We start from the raw sequence: 19,895 nt of genomic DNA on the forward strand, positions 1-19,895 counted from the left end.
TTTCAAGATGTGTTTCTCAATTCATTTCTAGGGCTTGCCAGGTCCTCAAGGCAGTGTTGGACTCCCAGGTCCCACCGGACCTCCTGGTATTGTGGTAAGTAACTATGAATAATAGATGTTTATTGTTACTCAACTCAGTGATGCTTATTTTATGAACCTCTAAAGGATTAAGACTGAGTGGGTCCACCAGGATTTGAATCTCTGATGATCAGGACAAGCACAGATCTCTGACGTGGATACACTAGTCCTCTGAGCCACCAGATTCAGAAGATAGTTCCTTTATGCTTTTGTAATGTTTGGTTGTATTACATAAGGTCACTGTCAGCAGTAGTGTGTTTCTTGACTTGTTTCCTAACACTGTAATTTTTTTTACATTTACTCTTTCTCCACCCTAGGGACCACAGGGACCCCCAGGAGTACCAGGGCTAGCGGTAAGCTTTTTTGTATACTAAGGAAGCCTCACAATAACCTTTTCATTTCAGTTGGATGTCAAGCCAAGTATCTGGTTTTTAGAAGCAAGCAGTATTGTAAAGGAGGAGTGAAAGGACCGACTTACATCTTACCACTTATAAAAGAGCATAAGGTTTTGCAGGGTCGCAAACAGTGTTTAATGTATTGGGCCCAAGGAATGTGAGAAAGGTTAAACATCCAGTAAGAGCTGGCTCTGGAGCAACACAAGGCGAGGTAGGCACCTGTATGTCCACTGTAGAGGGGTGTCAAAGTGCTTCTACTAGTCAGGAGGTGCGAGTTTTCACTTTCCCAGTGTTTAAATTGTATTAATTTCAGAATATTGTGGATGTCAATATTGTTTGTAGGCAGAATATTGACCACCAAATATTGTGAAGGTAAAGACAAGTATATATTTACTTTTCTTAATTCCAAATCTGCAAACTTTGAATATGTATATATTGTTGTTGTCAAGGTAATTACATTTGGAGTTAAGTGTAGCTAATCTGTACATACCTATACACACTTACCTTCACATTACTTTGGTAGTCGTTCTGTTGGCTGCAATGTTTTTCCAAGATGATATCTAATTCATAATATTCTGGTAAATACCATATAACCTGTGCCAATAGTCACACAACAGGTGATAGGAAACTACTGTCCTCTGGGGTGCCTGGAACCACCACTGCCTCATGGATGTGGATCTATGCTGAGCTTTAGATTCTGCTTGAAGTTGAGTGTTACATGATGGAGAGCACAGGTACCCAGTCTAATGAAAGTGTGGTGAGTCACTGAGTTAAAGGGTGGGGACTCTATTCACAAAGGTAAATTTACACATGAGTACATCTACACATGTAAATTTACTCTTACACTTTGTAGTAAATGTTCTACTTTTGGTGAATCTCCATTTACAAGTGTACCTTTGCTTTGAGGTGTAGACATACATGTCTCAACCCCCTAAGTTCAGAGGGTGGCAATTCACAAGTAAAAGTTACTGCTAGTATGTTTTCACACATAGGCGAAGGTCTCTGCAACCAAACTAAGCTCTCCCTGTGGTAAAGTATATGGAAATTGTCAAATATTTCTTAACATAAAAAAATACTAAAAATATTTTATGTTAAATATTTGAATATTACACATTAATGTAAAATAATTCTCCATATATTTATTTATATTAAATGTGTAACAAAATAAAAACATGCTACAGTACTATTATTCTGAGTTAAATATTTAGCTAATTTAATTATATTAAAACAAATTAAATTAATATTTAAAGGTTTAAAGAAATTCCGACCTTCAGTAAAATGTCCATATGTATTTATTATGTGTTAAATGTTAACAAAATATATGTATAGAACTAATACAACTATATTTATTTTTGTTGCAAATGATGCATTTCATTTAAATGCTAAAATGTTTATTATTTTTATATAAGTTCTTAGACATTAAGGGCCTGATATAGATGTCGGCGGAGGGGAATACTCTGATATAAACATGACGGATATCCTGTCTGCCGTATTAAGATTCCATGATATCCTGATGGGATTGTAATGTGGCGGATGGGATACCCCGTCCATCCACCGACATCTAAATCAGGTCCTCAATTAAGTTTCTATATATATTTTAAAAAGTCAAAATTTTATTTTAACATTATTCCTGTGTGGTGCTAGACTTTCTCCAGATCTGAGCTGGAATACATTCACAACTATTTATTTTCAGTCTTTTTTAGCTGTAGAAACCATGGAAGTGCTGTTTGTGACTAACAATAGGCTTGCTTTTTTGTGGGAGGATCCACGTCCCTTACAAAATTTAAATACCTTTAAGGTATAAATGCAACAAAAAAAGTGAGGGCTTAAAAGAAAGTTTTACACACCCAGGGCTATAAATGCAATAGAGAAGAGCTGATATTTAAAGATCCCATGGCCATGAATAGAGTAGAGGGGGAGGGGTGCAATATGATTCTAGGTATGTGAATGCCATCGAGGTATAAATGCAGTGCATGAGAAAAGAGCATAAAGGCAGTAGATAAGAGAAGGGATATGATAGACACATTTAAAAAACTCTCTGATATACATACAGTAGAGAGAAGGGGTAAACATATTAGATCCATTTAAAAAGTTGCAGATACAAGTACAGTAGAGGGTTCATCAGAAAATAAGATAAAGAAATGTAAATACTTCCGCTGTCTAGAAGGGAGGAGGGGAGATAAGAGAGATATTTTAAAATCCCAGTAGTATTTAGTGGAGGACAATTGGGTGGGATAAGAGAGGCCTTAGATACCTCATAGCTACAACTACAGTAAAGAGAGAAAGTAGGAGAGAGGAGAGATAGGAGACAGATATGAGAAAGATGTTCAGATACTATAGGTAAAACAGAGGAGTTGAGTATGATCAAGTAGATAACAGTGGTGAATAAGAAAGAGGCAATAAAAAGAGTTAAAATGTAAGAAAGGCTCCAGAGTTACAAAAGAGAGATTTTCATCAATGCAAAAGTGGTAATATATGTAGATATGTGATTTTAACTCTGGAGCAATGTTCGTCTATGGGTCATCCGATGACACAAGACTGTCTATATCAAGAAGGGATTTTGCGCATTTTTAATTAAACAATTACATTTCACAGATGGATTCCAAGCATCATGTTATATTTTCCATTTTCACACATTTAGGCTCAGGAGATTACGTAATTTGCTCAGAATCATACAATTGCATTTAAGCACTGAAGCTTAGATTACAACCCAGGTCAAGTAGGTTCCAAAGAGAGCAGTTCAGCCACTAGACAACCTATTCCCCCTTTGTACGGTGCATCGGTTCACCCCCACCCCCAGCATGTGTGATGTGCCCAAGTAATCAAAAGAACCTTCTGGGACGGGCACTGGGGGTGAGGTTTTAAGGAGCGAGCAAAGACTGAGCTGGAAACGCAGAAGTGTTGTAGCAGTCTGAGGCATGGTAGGCTAAAGACACTGGCCGGTCCCTATCTGCACTTAAAGCCCAATGATTCATGTAATCTAAAAACCAGTCTCACTCTGTTGTATTTATCATGTTTCCATTTTTAGGGTGAATCAGGAAAACCTGGAATTCCTGGAAGAGATGGGGTTCCTGGCAAAGATGGGGAAATCGGTTTACCAGGAAAAATGGTACTGGGTGCTGTATTATACATTTTTTAATTTTGTACTTTTAAATCATCCTTTTGTTAGACAGGAAATCAACATAGCATAGAATATCATAGCCTTCATAGCTAGTGACATCACAAACAACTATGTGAGAGGTATCAATTTACAAGTGAGTAAACTCTCATTCATTCTGCTATGTGAAGAGACCTGATAACATTTATGGGAATGGCATTTGTAAGTGTTCTAATCACAACTCTCAGATTTTCTTATGTTTTATGGGCATGTCCTTGTCTGCTAGGTTGGTTCTTTCATGTTTGGGTCTCTGGTCATTCCTGGAAAACCATTCCACCCATAGGAATGTTAGATTAGGTTCTAGTATCAACAGATGTCTCTCTTTGCAAGCAGATACCTCAGGCCTCTGAATGTTTTCTCACCCTGAGTGCCACCATATCTTTTGTTGTCCCTAAATGTCTATATGTGTTCTAAATGTATTCTTGGTACTATTTCATAAGTGTGGGCAATAGTTTGTTAATAATGTCCATTTTCCCTACACTTCTGAAAGAAATCCCTCACTTGCCCATGACAACGAGCACAACAAGAGTCACTTAGAGGTGTAGTAGGCTCGATGTAGGTATTGAAATTCTATTAAAAACATAATTTTGATGATATGGCTAGTTCTGTGTGTGGCATTTTTGCCTCTCTCCACTCATATTCTTCTAAATGCCCTACATCTTGTTCTCATTTTAGATGCAACCCTGCATGTTGATCAGGAGCATTAATTTCCAGGGTACATTAAATCTTGGCAATCTCCCCCACTCTGGACAACAAAGTGTTATCTTGGTTTCTATGGGCTGAATTCTGGGAGGTCTGGCTAGCCTGTCTTGGTCATGACCAGAGCTTGCCTTAGTTGAAGATCAATCTCTTCAATTGGTTGTGTAAAGGAGTGACCTTTGTCCCACACATCGTCCAACTTTTTGATTCTTGTATTACCCAAGGATTTGAGGCCTGTCAAAGACATTGGATGTGCTAGTTGAATCCCTGGCCATAGCAGGCTCTCCTGTGTCAGAATAGTCGTGCATCCTGTCGAGCGTGAGGAATTGCATTAATAGCTCATGACCACTCTGGTAACAGGAGAAAGAAGTCTTTATAAAATTCCCAGCAGGTCCGTGTTTTTAAGAAGATTAAGTTTGAAACTAAAGTGAGGGTCTTCTCTACTGTTGAATAACCAGTCGCTTATCGGAATAGAATGGGCTGCCCAGTAATAAGGGTTTATGTCAGCCATGCCCAGTCCCTTGCCATGAACTGTTTGATGCCAACATATTAAATGCAACTATTGTCACCCTAGTCTCCCTAATGTTATTAAAGATTTATGGAATCTTCTGCAAAATGCAGTCAAGCTTCTTAAGAGCAATCCTAATCAACAAGGGCACTCGCCCATAATATTAACAAGGAAGGTGTTCCATCGCTGGCGATCTCATGCTGTCTTTCTAATATTGGTGTTATTTTGAGTTTCCAGCAGAGGGCAGGGTCAGTCGAGATGTGTACTGTGGTATTTTAAACTCTGGGACTGAGGGCTAAGCCTAGATGGCCATGCTTTTTTCAATCTCATCTCCAAATCTGTATTTGCCTTAATCAACTGACAGGTCTAAGTCTCTGAACCATCCATCAGGGATGTAAAAAAAAGAGTATATCATTTGCATGCACAATTTTTGATGTTCTTTCATTGAAAGCTGTGTGCCAAGGCATCGCACCTTATAGCCGCTGCAGGGGGTTCAAATACTAGGGTGAAAGGTTAGGGGAAAAGTGGGAATCATGTGTAGCTTCCCTTTCTATGGGAAAGGTGGCTGATATGACTCTGTTAACATGCACTCCACTTAGTGGATTCTTGTATAGGGGTTGGGCCAGTGCCAGAAACGGATAACCAGACCTAATTTTGTGGAGAACTTGGAAAATAAATCCCCAATCAACAAAATTAAGCACCTTCTGTGATCCACCAAGACCAGGAGGTTGGAGTATGGCAGCTCATTTACCTGCACCAGGGCCTTATAGATTATTATAACCTGGTCCTTAGACCCTCACCCTAGCATAAAGCCATTTTGGTCCTAATAAACCATCTCAACCTCTTCACCAGCACATTGGCGAGTATTTTGGTTTCAATGTTAATAAGAAAAATTGGGGGGGTAAGATGTGCATTGTTCTAAAGGCTACCCAGGTTTTAGCAGCAACAAAATGACTGCCGGTTGGAGAAGTCACAAGACCTTTTGAATATGTTACAACACTTGCTACCTTATCTTAGTGTCTCCATCGAAGAGGATGTTGAGCAATTCAAGCACAAGCTGACCACTGCTGCAGGAATATTGCCCGCACCCCAAAGGAGAACAAGCATACTCCCAAGGTGGTCTGCACCAGCCCCTTTGTTCTTTCCAGCATTGTTGAGGGCACAAATGTTCCATACACTTGTAGGGGAAATGGAGGGTAGGCTATAAAACAGGAGATATCTAGATACACAAAAAAAAAGCATTGAAACTTTATTATAAAGTAATACAAGTCGTACAAGTGGTGTTTAAGCAGGAAGGCTCAACGCAGCTAGCAACACCACACAAGAAACATTTCAAATTGTTGAAGCAATTCTCAGCCCTAAGGCTAGCATGGCAATGAACCCTCCCTCCAAATAGCTTTTTAATTATATCACAACTTTGTGGAGACTATGGGGGTGATTCTAACCTTGGCGGGCGGCGGAGGCCCCAAAGTACCCCCGCCAGAATCGTCAGACCGCTGCGGTGATTCTGGGATTTCCACTGGGCTGGCGGGCGACCGCCAAAAGGCCGCCCGCCAGCCCAGTGGAAATCAACCTTCCCACGAGGAAGCCGGCTCCGAATGGAGCCGGCGGAGTGGGAAGGTGCGACGGGTGCAGTTGCACCCGTCGCGTATTTCAGTGTCTACAGAGCAGACACTGAAATACAAAGTGGGGCCCTCTTACGGGGGCCCCTGCAGTGCCCATGCCAGTGGCATGGGCACTGCAGGGGCCCCCAGGGGCCCCGCGACACCCCATACCGCCATCCTGTTCCTGGCGGGAGACCCGCCAGGAACAGGATGGCGGTATGGGGTGTCAGAATCCCCATGGCGGCGGAGCGCGCTCCGCCGCCATGGAGGATTCTGATGGGCAGCGGAAAACCGGCGGGAGACCGCCGGTTTTCCGCATCTGACCGCGGCCAAACTGCTGCGGTCAGAATGCCCTGCGGGGCACCGCCAGCCTATCGGCGGTGCTCCCGCCGACCCTGGCCCCGGCGGTCAAAGAATGACCCCCTATGTCTATAATACAGCAGTCTTTGGCCTCCACAATGCCACAGGGGCTGTTATCTCTACATTTTATTTCCGGGACCTACAGCTCTCCTTCATAGTTCAGTCATATTTCCCTGGTGGATTTTAGGCTGGCTGTTTTGAACTGTAAATCAGGTTTCCAAAGTGACCCTTGTCCACCTGCAGTGGTAGCTTTGATGGTCGACATCATCAACCCGGTTTTGAATGAGGTGTTTAACACATCTTCAGCAATTTCACAACTTGGAAAGATGGAATAAGCAACAGTAGTACTACAACTTTAAAACCCCCTCAGCAGACCAATTGTGAAAAATTGGGTTGTTTGTTGACTGGGGTGTGAGCCCTTGTCAAGTAACACCAACAATTCTTTGCAGGGTGAAACACCAATAGTCACTAGATTAACTTGTGTTTAACCCTGTGTAGATTGGCACAAAAAGTAGTCATGCGCAACTTAGAGGCAATGTGTATTTATGCAGCACACAAACAGTAATAAAGTGAAAACACAGCACAAGAAAAATCCCATAACAATTTAGAAAAATACAGTAGATTTTAATAAATATTTTGACACCAAAACTCCAGTCATTAGAACAGGACTTATGAATTTTTAAGATTTTTAGTAAAAATGAACACCTAAACGATTAAAGCGCCAACCATGGACATCTAGTTGGGGAGGCTCCGTCAAAGTCAGAAAATGTGGCCAACTGCCAAAGAGTGCAGTTCAGATACAAGAAGTGTATTAGGCCCGGTCATCACTTACCTTTGGACTTAAAAGAAATTCTGAGAAAAAGTGTTATGAGAAGGTAAAGTTCAGAGGGGCAAGGTTGCATGAGTTGTCCAAGGAGGGAGGGTTGTCGCCAGATAGCATTTGGTCGAACCCACAGTGAAGATTTCTACATCTGGCTTAGTCTCTTGTTTGCAAGAAGAAAATCTTCAGCAGAACAAGGCAGAGTGTGGTAGCCGAAGACAGTTCTATGGGGCTGGATACCCCTTTGGTGTAGGACCGCTGTACAGAATTTGCTGCTGCGGAGAAGAACATAGTGGAAGAAGCTGCTAAGTCAATCTGAACGGCGATGTACCTCGAGTGGCTAGGTGAGCAGGTTAGTCTCCATCTCCTCCTAATTCTCAGAGCAGTTTTTGGTTAACATTTTCAAAGTCCTCCGTTTTGGGATTTGGTCATCTGGGCACTTTTAGAACCACAACCAAGGTTTTGGGACTCGTGGGGCACACCTTGGGGGTTCAGGACTCACTCAGCTTGGGTCCAGGCATCAGTTCAAAATGATGGGAAACTTTTGTGTCTCTGTAGCTGTGAACAGGAGTCCAACAAACTAGCCCTTGGAGTCACTCTGGTAGTCCCGGGTTCAGGTGAAGGTGCTGGGCTCAATAGCAGGGATGGCCTCTGAAGTAGTCCTTTCTGGTACAGCAAAACAGTCTTACAGAGAGCACAACAGCAGCAGGCAGTCCTCCAAGAGTTCTTTCGCAGTTCCAGATTGAACTGAATAGCTGGTGCCTGAAGCCCTATTTTCATACCCTGGTTTCCTCCTTCTGGAAGATAGAAGGCGCTTCTAGACAGTAGCTTTGAAGTGCATGGAATTTCCTGACTCCCCTACCCTGGCTCCCAGCAGGCTGCAGTGACAGTGTGGGGGTGATAGGTCCTTTTTGTAACAGCAGAACACTCCCTCTTCAGTTGCAATTGAGCCAGCAGATGGCCCATTCAGGTACAACTAATCCCTTCATTGTGTGGCTATCTAGGAGGAATTCACAAAGTCTGTCAGTTACACCCAGTCATGTGACTCAGAACAGACTGTAGGCACAAAGGACCAAGGGCAGGAAGATACCAACTTTCTAAAAGTGGCATTTCAAAATTGTAATAAAAAAGCGTACATTAGCATTAAATAGGGTTTTTCATTACAATTCCAGAGAAACCAAACATGAGAAAACTATCTGCCCCCAGTTGAAAGCTTATTAAATGTAATAAGGAATCTCCAATCTTATCCTATGGGAGGAGTAGGCCACACAGTAGTGAAAAACAAATTTATGTTTTTTTCACTACCAGGGCATGTAAAACTTGAAAGTACATGTCAAATATTTTAATTACATTGAACCTTGCATGATGGGCTACCGAGGGCCTACCTTAGGGGTGATTTATATATATATGAAAGGGGTAGTTTGAGGCTAGCAAAGGGAGTTATCTTGCCAAATCGACGTGGCTTTTTAAATCTGCACCCAGGATGCAGTGGCATGCCTGGAGCATGTTTTAAGGTGCTACTTAAGTGGATGGCACAAGAAGTGCTGCAGGCTCCACTGGTAGCATTTGATTTACAGACCTTGATATATAGTATACCACACTACAAGGGAATTATGAGTAAATTAAATATGCCAATTAGGTATAAGTCAATTTAACTATGTTTTAGTAGAGTGAGCACAAACTTCTGCACTGGTTAGCAGTGGTAAAGTACACAGAGTCCTAAGGCCAACAAATAAGAGTTCACTAAAATGGAGGAGGAAGACCACCCTAAAGCTGATAGGTCTAACACCCAGCCAACCCCACTAACTTGAGGCTGATTTCACTATTACCAGCCACCTCAAAAATGCTGCAAAAGCTCATTAACATTCAGCTATCGGGATACCAGGAGCATTTTGATCTGCTGCACCAATCTCAATCCAGCTTTAGGTTGAGACACAGCACCAAAACAACACTATTAGAGGTGACACAATCTATCAAGGCCTTTAGATCAAGGACAGACTGCTGCTTCTAGATGTGTCAGAGGCATTCAATATGGTGTCCCATCAAACACTTCTACAGTGGTCGGCAGAGATGGTGGTTTGTGGATCAACTCTGTAGTGGATTCACTCATTTCTCTCAGCCAGGGCAAACAGCATCCTAGAATCCTTCACATCGGCACCAAAAGCACTAAATTATGGTGTCCCACAAGGATTCTTATTGAGTCCCACTCTCTTTTATGTGTATTGGGCCCCTTTGGAATCTATCATTGAATTCTGTGGTATACAGATGATCTTGTACAACAGTGATACACAGATTATTAGTTCTTTAGGAAAGAAGGCAGCGATAGCTCACCTAGATGTCTGGTCCATGTAGCTGAGTGGATGAGGAAGAGTTGCTTGAAATACAACTCTGACAAAAGTGAGGTGTTATTGTTTGAACAGGTGACAGAGGGCTGGTCCAGGAACTGGTGGCCGAAGGATCTAGGCCCAGCGCCTGAGCCTGCAACAGTTGCCAGAAAAATGGGGGATACATTTGACCATAAGTTATCTTTTCACTGAAGATTCTGTCTATAGTGGGTTCATACTTCTCTTTGATCTGGGCTCTGAGAGAGACCTTGGATTTCATCCTAATAGAAACTTGAAAAAAAATTGTGCATGCGACAGTAACACCAAGGATTGACTATGCCAATGCCTTGTAGTTGGGGATCCCTAACTACTTAGTGGACCGACTACAAATAGTGCAAAAAGCTGCAGCCAGGCTGATTCTACAGATCCCACATGGATAACCTATAGCTCATCACCTTGCCGGTGAGAAAACAGATTCTTGTCAAAGCAATGGTAATTGTCCATCATGCTTTTTACAAGACTACTACAGAATTACCTTGGCAACAGGCTTAGTCATTACTGGCTGGCGAGATCTTTGAGATCTTCTGATGTCTCCTGCTGAAGATACCCAGGACTAAACTTGCTACTCATGGCGGCTAATCATTCACATACTTAGGGGGTCATTACAAGTTTGGGGGTCGAAAAGGCTGCCCCCCAAACTCTTGCGGTCAGGTTGCCGCCAGTGCAGCCACCTTCCCGCGGGCCCCATTACAAGTTCCGGAAACGGTGTTAGGATACAATAGAACTTCTAATACGGCGGGCGGGATATCCGTCACATTTGTGACAGTATTTCATCCGCCAAGGTCCTAATCTGGCCCTAAATCTTTTTCTGTTTTATGTCAAGCTCTCACCCTGGATCGATTTAGTTCAATGAGTAGTCTGATTAGGCCTTTTTCTCTCTGAAAATGCCTATCCAGGCTCTGTGAACCGAGTGATGTAATACTGTGGATTGCATTGTACTGTGCCCTGTGCTAATTAGAAGGTGCCTACCCCCCTATGGACGTCTTGACACTAAGTGGGACAAGTCATATCAGACTTTAAAAGAAGCTAAACTATATTCTCATTTGAAATTTGAGACGCAAGGGCATATTGTGCAGATTCAGTGGTAGAAAATGCATTAAACAGAGAAAGCGCAGATAAGAAACGTCCTACTTTTCATTGACTGTTGAAAGGAAGCACAGCCGACATTCACTGAGTAGCATCTTAAGGGTCTGCGGGTGCATGAGGAGACAGTTTGTCCTGATAAAGGAGGGATCTGTTCCACATCTGGTTCTGTAGCACACAGATGTTCCTATGATGGATCCTGAGGTTACAAGGAGCCCTTTAGTAGCAAGGCATGATCGAACAGTCGAGTAGCCTAGGGCTTCTGCCTCATCTGTAAACATAACAGTAAAGGTTTTGAAATGTTCAAATAAAGGGTATTGCCATAGTCCGTTATTCAGGGTATTAAATGCTGCCACTGCATAGATGATGCACCCTCTATAACAACAAATGTGCTCTTGTATCAAAAGAACATATACAGTATGTTTTCAAGTTACTGATTGTGGTGTGGAATGTGATATGTACTAATTCCAGAATGCACAAAATAGTGTATGCCATTGACTATGTAAATGTGGCATGCATGTGTGTATGGGCATTTTTTTTAATTTATTCACAGCCAGGAGTTTGATTGGATAGAAAGGCTTCTACTTTGCAAAAATGAAATTAATAATTGATTGTGTTCCATTTGTCACATATGTCTTTGATAACAATACAATGTTTTACTATGCTTGACATTTTTAAACTCTGCAAAACCATCTATGATTAAGATGCTTTGAGGATTCTGATACTGGTGGAATAAAGGGAAAACTGTTACTGAAGACTTGAGGCACACGTTTGTCACTTGCCATCCTTCTTGTTTACACCTAAAGTCTCACTAGGCAGGAATTACAGCCTTGTCCCCCCAAGATTAAAAAATATGTAATCCACGTCTCCTACAGATATGGCACCTCTGTTCCTTTTTGTCCCTCAGGCGTACTCTCAAGCCCTGTTTGAAATGAATGGACAATGGTCTTCAAAACACAAAAGTGGTAAAGCGTTGTCTACTAGAGCGGTCTCTCCCCCCTTACCCACTCATTCTAACCTTACGTTACCTTTCCAGGTTATACTTTATCAAGTTGCTATACAATGGATTGTAATTGAAGAGTTCAAGGTTCTGCCAGTGATGCACTCCTTTTCTGTCATTGTTTTTTAGGGTATTCAAGGTCCACCAGGCCCTGCAGGCCCAAAAGGCATGATGGGGGATTCGGGACCACCTGGTGAGGTAAGTCGGCTGCTTTTCGGTCTGTTGCCATACTCATCTGATCTCTTATCAGTCTGTGAGTTCCCATGCACCATCCACTATGAATGATTGTTGTGCTCATTAATGTACATCTTACATTATATTTTTCAGGTAATATTTTTTCTTTGCAATTTAAAATGTTGTCAATAATGATGGGACCACACAGTGCTGAAAGAAGCGGTAAAATCACAAAGCCTTTCTGTGTGTTCAAAGGTCCTAACAGACTATCCATGTGACACAAACTCAGCAGAAGGTCTGACACTGTACCCATGGGGCTGCCATACTGTTCATGTTCCCAAGCAACTTGCTGGTGGTGCGCTGTGTTTGTGATCTCAACCAAGAATGCTGTCAAATGTTCAGAAGCACAATTATAATACTAAGATGATTGTTCCCTTAAAACAATTTCTATTCTCTTTTGTGGTACTGTGAAAAGCACCAATAATACTGAATTAAAAATAAAACAAAAGGTATGTAAGATAGTTCAATGAATAGTCAATATAAAATTAAACCAGTAGTTATCTACAATGCTACAGAAATAATGCATCACTTGGTTATTGTAAATAAATGTGCGGGAAAGGGACAGGTTTGTTTATAATAAACTCTCAAATGTTCTGATTCAAATTAGAGACTTATTTGTGGCAATCCCAGCAGACAGGGCTCTAGTTGTGATCTCATGATCTAGCCTTCAGCCCTTCTCATGGTCAGATGTGTCTAAGTGAAAAGCTGAACATTGGATTCCTTCCTCTGAACTGAATTGTCAGCTGTTACAGCCATGCCTGTCACAGCTCATCAAAGCTCTCAAAAAGTGATGGGCAGCCTTAGATTCTGAATCTGCCATGTCCTTTGTCTGGAGTTGCAGTGCCCAAAAATCAGCCTTCTGAATATGTGAACAATGAGAAAGTATAAGTATAAAATAACTAGTAAGAACCTTGCAAGAAAAGGTTATAAAACCCATACTGTCTCTTCAAAATAAAAATATGCTTTCAGTACTCTGTACTTCAGAATTGTAGATCAAAATCATTCAGCTCTGAGGATTTTGGCCTGCTGGCTTCATGCATCTTGCTTGTCCACTTCACCAGATGCCACATGCAGGCTTTGCTGTGGGATCTGAAGTCTGCGTGGGCTCAGAAACAAGGAAACACCAGACTTCATCCAGGTTTTGAGGGAGACTGTTCAAGCTCTGTGATGGTGGCAGCACGATCTCAACCTGACCAGCAGCAGATCCCTTTCCCTTCCCCATCCAGAACGACAGTGGTGATGGATGTGTCTTTGCTGGGCAGAGAAGGTCATCTGGGAGAGACGGAGATCAGAGGACCCTGGTCTCTGGCAGCACATAAATCTGTTGCAGCTGTGGGCCATCCTTGTGGCGGTAAAGGCCACCCTGCCATCCATCAATAGACGGCTGGTGCAGGTTCTCATGGGCAACACCACTGCCTTGTGGTACTGCAACAAGCAGGGTGTAGTAGGATCCTGGGTCCTGTGCCAAGAGGCTTTTGATGTCAGCTGGGACATCAGAGCATCTCTCTGATCATGAACCACCTGGCAGGATCTTGAAATGCTAGGACGGACAAGCTCAGCTGGCGACACCAGGTGGATCACGAATAGCTGCTGCATCCCATGGTGACACAGGACATCTTCCAACACTGGGGAGAGTCCTGGCTGGAACTTTTTCACCACCGTCGAGAACATGTAGAATCAGAACTTCTATGCATTGGAGTGTGGCACCCCGAACATCTAGGCTCTGATCAGGCTATCGGAGGATCATCGGTCACAGCAGCAAGGCAGGATTCTGCACCCAAATCTGTGCAGTCTACACTTCCAAGAGTGGAATAAACAGAGGCGGTTGAATGCATTGGATGTACCAGCTAAGGTTGTGGGTGTCATCCTCGTGGCTAGGCGCCCCTCCACAAACTCCATTTGTGCCGGATATTGGGACAAATTTGTGGCCTGTTTTGGAGTCTGCAACACAGACCTCTTACAAGCCAAACTTTTGAATGTTTTACTTTTGTTTTATCTTTAGCCCAGCTAGGTCTTACCGTAGTCATTATTAAAGATTATTTATTGACCCTGACAGCTTTTCTGTGTTTGCCAGACCAAACATACTTGTTGGTATCACCTGTTGTGATGTGTTTTATTAAAGGTTTGACAAACACGTTCCCTTCCAAAACTGTTTGTGGTGCCATAGTGGGATCTTAATTTGGTTATGATGTTCCTCATGTGTACCCGCTTCAAGCCAATGCACAGCTGCTTTTTTGCATCTACTAACTCTCAAAATTATCTTCCTTCCAATCACTTCAGCTTGTCATACGAGTGACACTCTTGGTGCAGCTGCTCTACACCACCTTTTTCCCATACAAACTGATGTTATGGACTAGGGTGGCCTTCTTGCCTAAATTGGTGACCCCTTTTCACATCGATCAATCCATCATCCTCCCAACGCTCTTTGCCCCCACCTCACTTCTCAAAAGAGGAGGAGAGACTTCATAGACTGGACCCCATAACAGCCTTGAGCTTTTACATCGATTGCACCAGAAACCATCTGTTGGAGGATAAGCTTTTTGTGGGGTACTCTGGTGCAAATAAAGGTAAGACAGTGGAGAAAGGGACTCTGTCATCATGGCTAGTCCTCTGCATTACGATCTACTACACACTGGCCAAAAATCAGCTCAGGAAGGACTGAGGGCCCATTTTGCCAAGGCTACCAACACTGCATTGGAATGTGAAGTGCCCCATCTGGACATCTGCTAGGCCATGACTTGGGTGACGATGAAAACCTTCACAAAGTACTACCACCCTGACAGTCAGGTCCACCAGGAAGGGCGTTTCACCTGTTTGTCCTACAGGACATTTTGATCTGAGCCCATTCCACAGATCCTCCATCTTGGGAAGTACTGCTTTGGAACCTGTTCTGCAGGTGAGAAATCTGCAGTTAGCAGTATCCATTAGAGGAACAAGTTACTTACCTTACCTAAAGCTATTTCTTGTGGATACCCTATTTAACTACAGATTTACCATGCCCTCCCACCTCCTTGTTCTGTGGAGTGGTCTCTTTTTACCATTTAAAACTTTTCAGATTCCAGATCTGCACACTGGTACGTCCAATTGTTTTGTGCTTTGTGCCCCAGGACATGGAAAGAGTCGAGCAAGAAACTGCAGTTGATGCACTGGGGTGTGGCGCTTGCATGTGGCTCTGCTCTGTCACTCTCGGGGTGTAAGAAGGCCAGCACAGAGCCACAAAATGCTACCAAACGCAGAGTGGGAGCACAGCTGTGAAAATGTTTGAATCTAGTCTGGTGTCTGGGGAATGGTCTAAATGTGAGGAATCGTAGTTAGAGCATCCATAGTGTTAACGAAGATCCGTAACTTATTCAGTATAGACCTATCTCTCTTCTTTCTTGCATATGGATAGTAGTTACACCCTATCAGAGAATCTTTCAATTTATTTATTAGATTTCACTGTAATTGGAAAACCGGGAACAGAATTAGGGACCAACAGCGAGTATCAGTTTTGAGGGCACTATTTGCCCAGGACTGAATTGGTAACATTATATCAACTACATTCATATTTATAGAAGAAATACCAAATCTAGTTCCATAGGTGGGCATGCAACAGGATTGGCATAAAGTGAGGTCAAACGAGTGACCCACAAATACTCAGACGTGGAAAATTACTCTGAGGAACACCTACAGAAGTGCTTTTCTTTGAAGAAAGGGCAGATTTGTGAGCAAATTTCTACATTTCTGCTTTTCATAATTTACACCAAGAGAAATTATTATATCATGTAAACATTGTTACCTTTAAATTTACTGGGCGATGTGGAATAAATGTCTATGCACATCGCCTTGTACTTTAATGAACCATTCTTGCTTAAAGTGATCACTTGACGCCTCAGTATGCAAGAACAGGTATCAGATAAATATTGTTGGGTAATATGACAGCAAGAAGTGTACAGCAAAAGTGAATCAGTAGCATTGCTTACATTTAATGAATTAGTCCTTAAAGAAGATACATGTTGTAAAAGATCTTTCATCTTCTCAAGGGCTGAATTAGTTCACATATATTTTCAGTAACTTATCCCTCACTGAGGAAGTATTTGTCTGATGAAGTACCTTTGCTGTAATATCGTGAGTGCTCTCTATCCTATCATTATTTAAAAATCTGCACAATTATTAATGCATTTTTAAGAAAGAAATATATAATCAAGCAAACCTCCGCATCGAACCCTGAGATGGGTGTTGTGGGCAGAAATGTCAACAGGGCAGCAGCCAAATAAATATACATTCATACAGGTTACAATCATTACATGTGCTGTCACTCTTTAAGATTGCCATCTGATGGGATGGGGTATTCCAATAGAGATCTAATTCATTGGAACCTGGACCACTCATCTAAAAGGTGGAAGTTTTAAAATTAAAGTAGCCTAAGCAAGTCAGTAGATCATCTGGATACTTTTTTCAGTATTTCCTAGCATAAGACCTCAAGCCGCTTACTGGCCCGTTTTTTGGAAATTTTTTATTTGGAAACATTTATTTCCCAATGGCCAGCTCAATATTAGGTCACATTGAGCATTAGTGTTTTAACATATGTCAGTTAGTGGCTTGTTGTAACCTATATCTGCATGCATTTTTGATTGTGATTGCAATAAGGTACTAGAACACGTTATAAGATTATAAATTCAGAAACCTTTGACATTTCACATCTTGTGGTGTGTAATATTGACAGACTTTTATTTCAGAAATAGGGACATTTATGGTCAAATATATTTTTGAATTCTTGACTCAGCTCAGTTTGAAAAAATGCAAATGGAAAGACATACTTTTTATTACAAATATTGTTTAGGGGAGTTTCTGAAAACAAATCTTTCAGCTTTGGCTGTAGTCCTTAACATGTCTTCATACAAATCTAATATTTGGCCAATGTTTATATTTCCATTGATTCTATATATACATAAGAAAAAGCTACATGTGTCAGATTCTATGTGTGATTTCCCGCTATCCAATTAATGTAATATTTTACAATATGCTTTGTCAGTTACAAGAATGGATGACAATCAATTATTGAGATTCTTTTGAGCATCCTGGAAACATGACTGGTTCAACCATGTAAACTGTATCCCTTGAATTAATCTAACTTCACATTATCCACATGCCCAATGTCCACCCACTTGCTTTTTGCTCCAAGCTATTAATCCTGTCCGTTCGAATGGCCCAAGTAACCTCATAATGTCTTTCCAGGAGCTCACAGCTTTCCACAGTAGTTACCTGTGCGCTCCAACCTCCCTTACCCCATCAGTGCATGTGTTCCAAGGGCCTTCCATTCTCCCTTAATGTGTGGTTGTGTGTCAAAATTTTGAGAACAAAAATATCACACAACAAAACCATCAAAGCCAAAATCGACTACCAGAATGCCGTGAAGGTAGGTATATACAGGTAAGCATAGGTTTATGAGTCTTAACTCCACATCTGTGTACCTTGCAGATATATAGCCTCATGGCACAAATGTGAGAGAGTAAAGTCTAGTAAACGTATACCAACTTACATATATTTATCTTAACTGTATGTTGGTAATTGATACGCAGGCTACAATATTTTTGGAGCACTATAGTTGCGACTTTATACTGTCTTCGAATGGTCTGTAAGATCCCACACTGCCTGTCCATATGAATATCTAAATCAAGTCTTGCTTTCATAACGTCAGTCTTTGTCCTGCAGGCCCCTCATTGTCTGACCTCTTTTTCAAAATGTGCACTGTCATTTAAGTGCTCTATGTCTGCTTGGATTGGTGATAAGATGTTGTTTTTAATGCAGTTAAGAAGAGAGTCTTCTGTCCACCCAGAATGTTGAAGTAATAGTCATCCTACTGCCCTCCTCTGAAGGTGGTTGAAGACATTTCACTTTCTTCTGCCTACAAGTCACTAATTCAGACATCATACTCTCCACCATACAAAACAGATGGACGACTTGAGACCACCCTCCTCCACATACCCACAAATTCGTAAAGATCCTGAGGTTCTTTAAGCATCTTAGGCATGAAAGATTGACAACCCTCCTAGATGAGGCAGGGTTTGGTCTAGTGGGCCTGCCACAGTAGGGGTTTATCCATAACGGCATGTCAGATCAAACGAAGTAGAACTCCTGTAGTATTCTTTTACAAACTCTTACATGCCTTTGTAAACTCAAATAATTTAAAATGGGAATAAACTAGGAATATTCAGGTAATAGCCACTGACAATGCTACAAATAGAAATACCTGTGCTCTTTTTTGCACATTTACCAATAGAGAAAGTTGGACCTTAAGGGTCGATTGACATACACATGTAAGGGTACGTACAAGAGAACTCCTCTAATACTAAATCTTGTACTTATAAATATTTTTGTGAATCAGCCCCTGTTGCCTGGCGGCTGCCATGATTAACTGGAAACTTTGTGGGTCATGTGCTGACACGTTGACATTCTCCTTCTTTATTTTGAACTCCATCTGTTGGGGTTTGTTTGCTGTTTTTGGTCTGTGATGGTATTTCCTTGAGGAAGAGGATGCAGAGATTTGAGCTTTAGTTCCACCCATTGTTTGTGTCATTTGGATACACTGGTTGTTTTTAGCTCTACAAGGGAAAACAAGCCATCATGATTTAAAGCAAACTTTTTATTACAAAGATCACATTTTTAAACAATGCATACCTCACAAAACCAGGATCTAAGGTACATTTGTAGTGGCAAATGTGTTTTCATTGTCTATTACTGCACACCCTAAAAACGTATTTTAGTAACTCAGCCTCTTATTCACATTATGAAGCTCAAAGCCAATATACTCAATGGTATTAAAAGTAAGTTAGCCAGTTTTTACACACAGAAACCTAAAGCAATTAACATTTTAACGATGCAGTCTTTCTTCTTCCAATCTGCAGTTCGTGGTTGGACCCCCTGGGCCAAAAGGCGAAAAGGTAAGAATAGAAGAAATACACTCCACAAAATTGGTGCTTCAAGGAAATCTGTACTTCTGCAACAGGGTCTTCCTTCATGCTGAGAAATTAGTTTATTATAATACCTAGAAAATGTGCATGAACTGTCACTTTACATACCCTGTGTACCCTTTGCTTAAAGGCTACTCAGTGACGTTTGCACTGCGGTTGTCTCAGCTTAGAATTAAAGATGTGGCCACAGGATCCCTCTTTTGTTTTTCGTTTTTTGTACTAGCGCACCTTTTTCATATTTGTACTTGGTATTAATGCAAAAGTACCTTAAATATATGGCACAATTTGAAAGAATTTTGGGGTCGCTGAAGTTCACAAAATCAGAAAACCCAAAGTTGGAATGTATCAAAATAGTGTTGCAAGTTGGAAATGCCTTTGCGAGTCACACTTTGCTACGCATCACGAATCATGATGACAAGGGGGTCTGATATGGGTGTCCCTTGTCACGTCCCTAGCAGCTCTCAATGGAATGTATCAAAGGTTTGCAACCTTAGTTGCAGTTTGGTTTCAAACCTTTGATTGCTTATAGACGCCCGAAAGAGAGTGGTATTCATTTGTTAAGTGGAAGAGACCCAGCTTTCAGACTGTTGACTTTGGTATGTATGTATGTACATGGGATA

The 19,895-nt window shown here is 41.6% G+C and overlaps 1 protein-coding gene across 1 annotated transcript in view; it reads left to right on the forward strand.

The window, feature by feature from the left end:
* The window catches only part of COL7A1 (collagen type VII alpha 1 chain), a 618,941-nt gene that overhangs the window by 530,696 nt on the left and 68,350 nt on the right, over positions 1 to 19,895 (forward strand). Inside the window, exons 89-93 of the mRNA XM_069207404.1 lie at positions 32 to 94; positions 396 to 431; positions 3,502 to 3,582; positions 12,218 to 12,286; positions 19,210 to 19,245. Of these exons, the coding sequence (XP_069063505.1) occupies positions 32 to 94; positions 396 to 431; positions 3,502 to 3,582; positions 12,218 to 12,286; positions 19,210 to 19,245 (285 nt within the window). The remainder of the gene's footprint in view (positions 1 to 31; positions 95 to 395; positions 432 to 3,501; positions 3,583 to 12,217; positions 12,287 to 19,209; positions 19,246 to 19,895) is intronic.

This window comes from Pleurodeles waltl, chromosome 9 (genome assembly GCF_031143425.1).
Source record: "Pleurodeles waltl isolate 20211129_DDA chromosome 9, aPleWal1.hap1.20221129, whole genome shotgun sequence".
Taxonomy (NCBI): Eukaryota; Metazoa; Chordata; class Amphibia; order Caudata; family Salamandridae; genus Pleurodeles; species Pleurodeles waltl.